Below are 13,576 nucleotides of genomic sequence, written 5' to 3' on the forward strand. Positions count from 1 at the left end.
TCGGTCTAGAGACTCAAGATTTGATATAAGGAGTATTGAAATTTGGTTTTCGGCCAGAAATTTGTCAATAGGTCAAAGTTCAACGATTTGACTTTTGAAAACTTTACTCAAATTCCTCTGCCAATTTTGGGTCTAAACACTGGAAATTTTAGATATAGGTTACTGGGACATGGATCTAACTTTTTAATTTGATTTGAGCCCAAAACAATAAACGGTCAAAATTGGGGTCAAAGTTTTTAAAAATAAAAATGACCTCTGCGATCTCTACCAAATTACTCAGCCAATTTTTGGTCTAAACATTTGAAATTTTACACAAAGTGTATTCAGACATAGGGCAAGCTTTTTAATCGTTTTTTGCAGAAAATTTGTCTTCCAAGGGGTAAAAATTATAAGATTTGACCTATATATATATATATATATATATATATATATATATATATATATATGCACATTAAGTTATGAACAGTACATAGGCCCGAGCAATTAATTCTTTATCTCTTCTTTGCATGGCCGGTTATTTATCTGCATTTTCTGCTTCATTCTTTAAACTTTCCTATCTATCTAATATATCAATCTACCCACACTTTCATATCTTGTATGTATATTTACTTATATTTTACTATATGCATTTACTTACTTTTTTCTTGCTTTTTCCTGAATTTGCAGATACCAGCCATCCTCTCCCCTTAAATAATTTTTATTTTATTTTATTTTTTTAATTTTATTTTATATTTTATTTTTTATTTATTTATTTATTCTTTATTTATTATTTATTTTGTATTTATTAATTAATTAATTTATTTTCCATTTAGTGTCTTCTAACAACTCTTGCTGATATTTTTTTAAGTGATGACCTGTACATTTCAATTGACCTATATTATTTTGCCCTATATATTTATTTCGCGCCTTTAACATTTCCTGTCTGGGTCATTTTGATATTTGTTTCCCTTTATTTTATATTTAACTCTATCATCATTTTTTTCTCCCTCTTTTTCCTCCCTGATCTTTCTTATTTATATTTATGTCTCGGAAGTAGAGTGACAAGCATATCTTATTGTTCTTCTATTAATATTATTGGAATCTTTTCCTTTTTTTTTTCCTTGTACACATATTTGTGAATTATTCCATGGATTTCTGCCTTTGGATTATTATGGACCATCTTCTTCAAATTACGGAATTTCCTTGGATTTTACTTGTGCAAATGGAAATTCAATTAACTTTCTTGAAGTTATACATTTGGATTTTACCGTCACTGGATTTTTTATCTTCTACCAGACTATCCATTCATGTGTAATCACCTTTTTCTTCACCATATTCCCTTTGCTTCACTTTTTTTTGTTTTCTAGTAAGATTTTTGACTTACTTGTTGTTTCATCAAATACTTTTGCATGCAAAATCCGATCCCGCATTTTGCTAATTCCTACCCTCTGATGAGAAGGAAAGTATTTCTTCGAAACTCCGTGGATTAAGGACTATCCACTTATCTAGTGTTTCCTTTTCAGATTAAATATGTTTTTACCTCATTTCAAAGTGTTTTTTAACATGTTTTATTAACTGTTTGCTCGTATTATAAGCTCTATTTCCTATTTGGTTTTAGCGAGCTTTTACATCTGGCCGAGATAACTTTATAAATATTAATTCTTTAATATTTACAATATACTTTAATTTTACCATCTTGGATCATTTTGGTAAATTTAATTGTAATTTTTATTTTATATATATATATATATATATATATATATATATATTCAGAATTTATATAGGTTTCAAAATGTTTCTGTTGAACTTGTGAAACTGTATGAAAATTCCGTAGAGATATCCCAGTTTGACAAGATACGTCTAAAGAAGATCAGAGATTATATGCGATCTAATTGTGACGTAATACAGGAACAAACGAGATGAGAATTTTAGTATTGATTAAACAATGTGTTTGCAAATTAAACATTGGCATTATTCTCTTACTTAGAAAGAAATAAAAAATAAACTAACATGTTGATAGGAAAAAAATAATGGACGTTAAATAATTAAAATGTAAAAAATAATGGAATTTAAATAAAAAATGTAAAAATAATCGAGTTTAAATAAAAAAATGTAAAAAATAATGGAATTTAAATAAAAAATGTTAAAAATAATGGAATTTAAATAAAAAATGTAAAAAATAATGGAATTTAAATAAAAAATGTTAAAAATAATGGAATTTAAATAAAAAATGTAAAAAATAATGGAATTTAAATAAAAAATGTAAAAAATAAAGGAATTTAAATAAAAATGTAAAAATAATGGAATTTAAATAAAAAAATGTAAAAAAATAATCGAAGTTAAATAAAAAATGTAAAAAAATAATAGAAATTAAATAATAAAATGAAAAAATAAAAAATAATGGAAGTTAATAATGAATTATAAAATATATTTTTGACTACGGTATGGTCACTCACTGGGAGATTCTATTTATAAACACTGCTGTTAGGAACTGACGAATCAAATTAATTCACGTTCTGCTACCAACCAATCAGAAACCAGAATTGCTCCATAAAAATTAAACCTTTTCTTTAGCAACTTTGCATATGTTTTCTTCGTGTCAATACGGGAAGAATCTTTTGCTCTGTGGCTACAAAATTATAAAGTCAGGAACCTGTACAAAACAACTGTCTACTGAAATCCAGTCATCTCAAGGACTTGTATTGAACAACTAACCATCGGACACTATTCTCAACTAAACATGTCTTCCAACTCAAGATAATAAAAGTTAAATAATGAAATGTAAAAAATAACGAAACCTAAACAATATTTTAATGAAAACCAAGTAAGAAAAATAAAAAAAAATAATAGATGTAACAAAAGAAAATTATTTTTTTAATTGTCTCGAGATTTGGCTTCGAACGTATATAAGACATATTTTATTCAAACTCAACCAGCGCTTCTAAGGAACAAAAATCTTAATGTAAATCCCACGTGACCAACGAACCGTTCAGAGATTTAAAAAAAAAACTACCGTAAAAACAACAAACGGACTTCTATTTGCTGATTCTCTGCTCCAACAACTACATAGCAAAAAAAAAAAAAGAAAAGAAAGACATACTGAGGATGAAGCTTTGCTTCGAAAAATAATAATGAATTTCAACATAAATTTCAAACAAAATAAATATCTGTTTATTTTGTAATAATGCGTTGTTTTGGCTTCAAACGTATATAATTCGTATTTTATATGTAAACTATATTGTCTTCAAAATTAAAAGCTAGTTTTTATCAGAAATGAGGACTAATAAAAAAAAAATAGACACTCAATGAATGTAACAACAATGACTATAAAAAGATCTGAAACAATGCCTCGTTGGAAATTGTTTTTTAAGTTAAAAATTTAAAAAATAAAACTGCATTTTATGGTTTTTTAACGGTTATTATTTTTCAATAATTCAAATTTCTGAATATTATAAACTTTACAGTAACTATGAGAACACATACCTGTACCAACAGACAGCAGCTACAATGATGCCCACCAATCCAGCAACGCTGCATCCAATTACAATTGCTGCAAAATAAAAATAATAAAAAATAAAATAAAACACGATTAAAAAAATTAAAGAAAAGAGCAGATATTTGTCATGGAAAATTTTTAAAAGATATTTTTTAGTAATATATGCTTTTTTTATGCTAAAAAGATGGCGTTTGTTCTAGATATAACATTGGATACCAGAACAAGATATTGCAAAGAAGGTGGGCTCTCTATCGTGGTAGAAAATTACTTACACCTGAAAGTATCCTGTACCTCTATAAGGCCACCATTCGCCCGTGTATGGAGTACTGTTGTCACATTTGGGCTGGTGCATCTGCTGCTTGTCTCTCACTCCTAGACAGGGTTCAAAAGAGAGTCGCCAACCTGATAGGTCCTGAACTGTCATCTAAGCTTCAGCCTCTGTCCCATTGATGATATGTTGCATCCCTCTGCCTGTTCTACAAATACTTTAATGGTGAATGCTCTGACGAACTGCAAGCACTTGTACCTCCTCGACATGATAAACCCGACAAGCAACTAAGTCCCACCCCTTTACAGTAGAGATCCCTAGGAGTAAGAAAACCTTTTACTCCAATAGTTTCTTCCCCAGAAGTGCAAGTCTTTGGAACTCTCTTCTGGGATTCTGCTTTCCCAACTGTACTGATATGCAGAAGTTCAAGTAATGTGAGCAAACATCTTGCTACTCATCTCCCTTTATAATGTTCCCACAAATTATGTCCCCAATAGTAGCCCCCTACTTCAAAGTGGCACTGTGCCTTGTTTGGGATGAAAATTGAATTTTAAAAAATTTAAGATTATAATAGTATTATCTTTCTAAATTTTTTAGAATATGGTTGCAAAGTTGGATTATTTGTATTATTCAGACTACTGTTCCCATCTCGAGTTTTAGCATCACAACGTATCAGACGATATGTCAAATATGGAGACGTGGAGATGATGATGAAAGCAGAGAAGTGCACACACGCACATTCCAGATGGATTTTGATCTACATTCTTGTGTCCCATAAAAAAATACCAGAATTTTAGTTATCACAAAAACAAAGAAGTGTTTACATTCCAGGTCGGAAGTTTATGAATTGTGCAATGCAAAATAGAAAAGAAGAATGTAATATGTTAATATGTACATGCCCAGGAATGTCGATTGATGTCTATAAAAAAGATAGCATGAATAGCAGAAAAGATAGAAGGGAACAGACTGACAGCCCTCAAGCGTGATTGACATCTCTCCATCGTCATGCCAAACACCAACCATTCCCTTACAACTAAGGTCTCTCTTTTTGTAGATAGGCAAAAAGCTTAATTGTAAATAAAACTTATGTTGATAAATTCATCCTGAGTTGATTCTGAGAATAACGATAAAAGAATTGTCAGTTGTATACATGATTTTAACATTTGACTAGTGCAAGCTAGAAAATTATATATACATCCAATAACGCAACAGATGTAACTCCTGACCTTCTTTAAGTGTATCATATTGAACTCTGGAACCTTTCAGCAAGGACCGATGGCATAACAGATAAAGTACTAAATACAATTCGGTTCTAAGCAACACTTTTTCTGGAGGTTGAAAGTCCTCAGTACAGTCGATACTAAAAATACAACTCTGAATTGCTTACGACTTCTACATAATTATAACTGATCGAACGAGAGCATGCTAGCCGCATGAATAAAACAAAGAGTTTTGCTTAAAATACCGTTATATCATGATAACAATGAAATTTGCAACCCCCTCTGATCCATGCAGGCGAAATAAAAAAAGATAGGAGGTATTACTTTTGAAATGCTCCTTTATATATATATATATATATATATATATATATATATATATATATATATATATATATATTAGTGCGTTAGAAGAAAAGAGTGAGCTCAATTCTATAAGAGGAGACTTATCTGGACAATATAAAGTTCAACAAGTATCATCGGAGCTTATATAAGAGAACAATAGGAATGGTAAATGAAGTCACCAAAAACTATATATTGGTTCATTTATTCAATAAGAGAATACACACCGATAAAATAGAATTATCACCCATCTACACTATACCCCTAAAACATATACTACATAGATTTAAGACTACGATAAGGACCCTATACACCTTTCTACATTGCACTATATATAATACGCTCCTCCTTTATTTAGAATTCGATAAAACTCCCCCAACATCATCTATACTTTTATTTGATCTATTTCGTTCCTAATGAATCCCACGCTAAACGCCGCATCCCCACTATGTTACCTAGCATCTTCTCTACCCTTCTGATGAGAAGCATTAGGCTTCGAAATGCCTTCGCATAAAGAGTCCCTTCTATCGCCCAACTAATTGCTTGTATTCCCTTATTGAATAAATGAATCAATCTATATTTACTAATATATAGTTTGTGTGACTTCATTTCCCATTCCTATTGCTCTCATATATATATATATTATACATACTAGCAGAATACCTATTATAGTTCGGTTCAAATGAGTTCCCTGAAATGAATTAACATATCAAATACCGTTTTATATCTGTCTGTGTACATAAACCAAATGTGATTGAGAAAAGCCAGAACGGAAGTTCACTGCTACAACCATTCAACAATGCTGTTATAACATAGACATATTCAACAATGCTGTTATAACATAGACATATTCAACAATGCTGTTATAACATAGACATATTCAACAATGCTGTTATAACATAGACATATTCAACAATGCTGTTATAACATAGACATATTCAACAATGCTGTTATAACATAGAAATATTCAACAATGCTGTTATAACATAGACATATTCAACAATGCTGTTATAACATAGACATATACAACAATACTGTTATAACATAGACATATACAACAATGCTGTTATAACAGACATATACAACAACGCTGTTATAACATAGACATATACAACAATGCTGTTATAACATAGACATATACAACAATGCTGTTATAACATAGACATATACAACAATGCTGTTATAACATAGAAATATTCAACAATGCTGTTATAACATAGACATATACAACAATGCTGTTATAACATAGACATATACAACAATGCTGTTATAACATAGACATATTCAACAATGCTGTTATAACATAGACATATTCAACAATGCTGTTATAACATAGACATATTCAACAATGCTGTTATAACATAGACATATTCAACAATGCTGTTATAACATAGACATATTCAACAATGCTGTTATAACAGACATATTCAACAATGCTGTTATAACAGACATATTCAACAATGCTGTTATAACATAGACATATTCAACAATGCTGTTATAACATAGACATATTCAACAATGCTGTTATAACATAGACATATTCAACAATGCTGTTATAACATAGACATATTCAACAATGCTGTTATAACATAGACATATTCAACAATGCTGTTATAACATAGACATATTCAACAATGCTGTTATAACATAGACATATTCAACAATGCTGTTATAACATAGACATATTCAACAATGCTGTTATAACATAGACATATTCAACAATGCTGTTATAACATAGACATATTCAACAATGCTGTTATAACATAGACATATTCAACAATGCTGTTATAACATAGACATATTCAACAATGCTGTTATGACATAGACATATTCAACAATGCTGTAATAACAGACATATTCAACAATGCTGTTATAACAGACATATTCAACAATGCTGTTATAACAGACATATTCAACAATGCTGTTATAACAGACATATTCAACAATGCTGTTATAACAGACATATTCAACAATGCTGTTATAACAGACATATTCAACAATGCTGTTATAACAGACATATTCAACAATGCTGTTATAACAGACATATTCAACAATGCTGTTATAACATAGACATATTCAACAATGCTGTTATAACATAGACATATTCAACAATGCTGTTATAACAGACATATTCAACAATGCTGTTATAACATAGACATATTCAACAATGCTGTTATAACATAGACATATTCAACAATGCTGTTATAACATAGACATATTCAACAATGCTGTTATAACATAGACATATTCAACAATGCTGTTATAGCATAGACATATTCAACAATGCTGTTATAACATAGACATATTCAACAATGCTGTTATAACATAGACATATTCAACAATGCTGTTATAACATAGACATATTCAACAATGCTGCTGTAACATAGACGTATTCAACAATACTGTTGTAACATAGACATATTCAACAATGCTGTTGTAACATAGACATATTCAACAATGCTGTTATAACATAGACATATTCAACAATGCTGTTATAACATAGACATATTCAACAATGCTGTTATAACATAGACATATTCAACAATGCTGTTATAACATAGACATATGCAACAATGCTGTTATAACATAGACATATGCAACAATGCTGTTATAACATAGACATATACAACAATGCTGTTATAACATAGACATATACAACAATGCTGTTATAACATAGACATATTCAACAATGCTGTTATAACATAGACATATACAACAATGCTGTTATAACATAGACATATTCAACAATGCTGTTGTAACATAGACATATTCAACCATGCTGTTATAACATAGACATATACAACAATGCTGTTATAACATAGACATATTCAACAATGCTGTTATAACATAGACATATTCAACAATGCTGTTATAACAGACATATTCAACAATGCTGTTATAACAGACATATTCAACAATGCTGTTATAACATAGACATATTCAACAATGCTGTTATGACATAGACATATTCAACAATGCTGTTATAACAGACATATTCAACAATGCTGTTATAACAGACATATTCAACAATGCTGTTATAACATAGACATATTCAACAATGCTGTTATAACATAGACATATTCAACAATGCTGTTATAACATAGACATATTCAACAATGCTGTTATAACATAGACATATTCAACAATGCTGTTATAACATAGACATATTCAACAATGCTGTTATAACATAGACATATTCAACAATGCTGTTATAACATAGACATATTCAACAATGCTGTTATAACAGACATATTCAACAATGCTGTTATAACATAGAAATATTCAACAATGCTGTTGTAACAGACATATTCAACAATGCTGTTGTAACATAGACATATTCAACAATGCTGTTATAACATAGACATATTCAACAATGCTGTTATAACAGACATATTCATTCAACAATGCTGTTGTAACATAGACATATTCAACATTCTGTTATAACATAGACATATTCAACAATGCTGTTATAACATAGACATATTAAACAATGCTGTTATAACATAGACATATTCAACAATGCTGTTATAACATAGACATATTCAACATTCTGTTATAACATAGACATATACAACAATGCTGTTATAACATAGAAATATTCAACAATGCTGTTATAACATAGACATATTCAACAATGCTGTTATAACATAGACATATACAACAATGCTGTTATAACATAGACATATTCAACAATGCTGTTATAACATAGACATATTCAACAATGCTGTTATAACATAGACATATTCAACAATGCTGTTATAACATAGACATATTCAACAATGCTGTTATAACATAGACATATTCAACAATGCTGTTATAACATAGACATATTCAACAATGCTGTTATAACAGACATATTCAACAATGCTGTTATAACAGACATATTCAACAATGCTGTTATAACATAGACATATTCAACAATGCTGTTATAACAGACATATTCAACATTCTGTTATAACATAGACATATTCAACAATGCTGTTATAACATAGACATATTCAACAATGTTGTTATAACATAGACATATTCAACAATGCTGTTATAACATAAACATATTCAACAATGCTGTTATAACATAGACATATTCAACAATGCTGTTATAACATAGACATATTCAACAATGCTGTTATAACATAGACATATTCAACAATGCTGTTATAACATAGACATATTCAACAATGCTGTTATAACATAGACATATTCAACAATGCTGTTACAACATAGACATATTCAACAATGCTGTTATAACATAGACATATTCAACAATGCTGTTATAACATAGACATATTCAACAATGCTGTTATGACATAGACATATTCAACAATGCTGTTATAACAGACATATTCAACAATGATGTTATAACATAGACATATTCAACAATGCTGTTATAACAGACATATTCAACAATGCTGTTATAACAGACATATTCAACAATGCTGTTATAACAGACATATTCAACAATGCTGTTATAACAGACATATTCAACAATGCTGTTATAACATAGACATATTCAACAATGCTGTTATAACATAGACATATTCAACAATGCTGTTATAACAGACATATTCAACAATGCTGTTATAACATAGACATATTCAACAATGCTGTTATAACATAGACATATTCAACAATGCTGTTATAACATAGACATATTCAACAATGCTGTTATAGCATAGACATATTCAACAATGCTGTTATAACATAGACATATTCAACAATGCTGTTATAACATAGACATATTCAACAATGCTGTTATAACATAGACGTATTCAACAATGCTGCTGTAACATAGACGTATTCAACAATACTGTTGTAACATAGACATATTCAACAATGCTGTTGTAACATAGACATATTCAACAATGCTGTTATAACATAGACATATTCAACAATGCTGTTATAACATAGACATATGCAACAATGCTGTTATAACATAGACATATGCAACAATGCTGTTATAACAGACATATTCAACAATGCTGTTATAACATAGACATATACAACAATGCTGTTATAACATAGACATATTCAACAATGCTGTTATAACATAGACATATACAACAATGCTGTTATAACATAGACATATTCAACAATGCTGTTGTAACATAGACATATTCAACCATGCTGTTATAACATAGACATATACAACAATGCTGTTATAACATAGACATATTCAACAATGCTGTTATAACATAGACATATTCAACAATGCTGTTATAACAGACATATTCAACAATGCTGTTATAACAGACATATTCAACAATGCTGTTATAACATAGACATATTCAACAATGCTGTTATGACATAGACATATTCAACAATGCTGTTATAACAGACATATTCAACAATGCTGTTATAACAGACATATTCAACAATGCTGTTATAACATAGACATATTCAACAATGCTGTTATAACATAGACATATTCAACAATGCTGTTATAACATAGACATATTCAACAATGCTGTTATAACATAGACATATTCAACAATGCTGTTATAACAGACATATTCAACAATGCTGTTATAACATAGAAATATTCAACAATGCTGTTGTAACAGACATATTCAACAATGCTGTTGTAACATAGACATATTCAACAATGCTGTTATAACATAGACATATTCAACAATGCTGTTATAACAGACATATTCATTCAACAATGCTGTTGTAACATAGACATATTCAACATTCTGTTATAACATAGACATATTCAACAATGCTGTTATAACATAGACATATTAAACAATGCTGTTATAACATAGACATATTCAACAATGCTGTTATAACTTAGACATATTCAACATTCTGTTATAACATAGACATATACAACAATGCTGTTATAACATAGAAATATTCAACAATGCTGTTATAACATAGACATATTCAACAATGCTGTTATAACATAGACATATACAACAATGCTGTTATAACATAGACATATTCAACAATGCTGTTATAACATAGACATATTCAACAATGCTGTTATAACATAGACATATTCAACAATGCTGTTATAACATAGACATATTCAACAATGCTGTTATAACATAGACATATTCAACAATGCTGTTATAACATAGACATATTCAACAATGCTGTTATAACAGACATATTCAACAATGCTGTTATAACAGACATATTCAACAATGCTGTTATAACATAGACATATTCAACAATGCTGTTATAACATAGACATATTCAACAATGCTGTTATAACAGACATATTCAACAATGCTGTTATAACATAGACATATTCAACAATGCTGTTATAACATAGAAATATTCAACAATGCTGTTATAACATAGACATATTCAACAATGCTGTTATAACATAGACATATTCAACAATGCTGTTATAACATAGACATATTCAACAATGCTGTTATAACATAGACATATTCAACAATGCTGTTATAACATAGACATATTCAACAATGCTGTTATAACATAGACATATTCAACAATGCTGTTATAACATAGACATATTCAACAATGCTGTTATAACATAGACATATTCAACAATGCTGTTATAACATAGACATATTCAACAATGCTGTTATGACATAGACATATTCAACAATGCTGTTATAACAGACATATTCAACAATGCTGTTATAACATAGACATATTCAACAATGCTGTTATAACAGACATATTCAACAATGCTGTTATAACAGACATATTCAACAATGCTGTTATAACAGACATATTCAACAATGCTGTTATAACAGACATATTCAACAATGCTGTTATAACATAGACATATTCAACAATGCTGTTATAACATAGACATATTCAACAATGCTGTTATAACATAGACATATTCAACAATGCTGTTATAACAGACATATTCAACAATGCTGTTATAACATAGACATATTCAACAATGCTGTTATAACATAGACATATTCAACAATGCTGTTATAACATAGACATATTCAACAATGCTGTTATAGCATAGACATATTCAACAATGCTGTTATAACATAGACATATTCAACAATGCTGTTATAACATAGACATATTCAACAATGCTGTTATAACATAGACATATTCAACAATGCTGCTGTAACATAGACGTATTCAACAATACTGTTGTAACATAGACATATTCAACAATGCTGTTGTAACATAGACATATTCAACAATGCTGTTATAACATAGACATATTCAACAATGCTGTTATAACATAGACATATTCAATAATGCTGTTATAACATAGACATATTCAACAATGCTGTTATAACATAGACATATGCAACAATGCTGTTATAACAGACATATTCAACAATGCTGTTATAACAGACATATACAACGATGCTGTTATAACATAGACATATTCAACAATGCTGTTATAACACAGACATATACAACAATGCTGTTATAACGTAGACATATTCAACAATGCTGTTATAACATAGACATATGCAACAATGCTGTAATAACATAGACATATTCAACAATGCTGTTATAACATAGACATATACAACAATGCTGTTATAACATAGACATATTCAACAATGCTGTTGTAACATAGACATATTCAACCATGCTGTTATAACATAGACATATACAACAATGCTGTTATAACATAGACATATTCAACAATGCTGTTATGACATAGACATATTCAACAATGCTGTTATAACAGACATATTCAACAATGCTGTTATAACAGACATATTCAACAATGCTGTTATAAGATAGACATATTCAACAATGCTGTTATAACATAGACATATTCAACAATGCTGTTATAACATAGACATATTCAACAATGCTGTTATAACATAGACATATTCAACAATGCTGTTATAACAGACATATTCAACAATGCTGTTATAACATAGAAATATTCAACAATGCTGTTGTAACAGACATATTCAACAATGCTGTTGTAACATAGACATATTCAACAATGCTGTTATAACATAGACATATTCAACAATGCTGTTATAACAGACATATTCATTCAACAATGCTGTTGTAACATAGACATATTCAACATTCTGTTATAACATAGACATATTCAACAATGCTGTTATAACATAGACATATTCAACAATGCTGTTATAACTTAGACATATTCAACATTCTGTTATAACATAGACATATTCAACAATGCTGTTGTAACATAGACATATTCAACATTCTGTTATAACATAGACATATGCAACAATGCTGTTATAACATAGACATATTCAACAATGCTGTTATAACATAGACATATTCAACAATGCTGTTGTAACATAGACATATTCAACATTCTGT

General features: G+C 29.1%; 1 protein-coding gene across 1 annotated transcript in view; it reads right to left on the minus strand.

Annotated features, from left to right (window-relative positions):
* The window catches only part of LOC145285897 (uncharacterized), a 417,018-nt gene that overhangs the window by 291,859 nt on the left and 111,583 nt on the right, over nucleotides 1-13,576 (minus strand). Inside the window, exon 2 of the mRNA XM_080134364.1 lies at nucleotides 3,463-3,529. Coding sequence (XP_079990490.1) covers nucleotides 3,463-3,529 — 67 coding nt within the window. The remainder of the gene's footprint in view (nucleotides 1-3,462; nucleotides 3,530-13,576) is intronic.

This window comes from Euprymna scolopes, chromosome 10 (assembly GCF_053919585.1).
Source record: "Euprymna scolopes isolate OS-2025 chromosome 10, ASM5391958v1, whole genome shotgun sequence".
NCBI lineage: Eukaryota > Metazoa > Mollusca > Cephalopoda > Sepiida > Sepiolidae > Euprymna > Euprymna scolopes.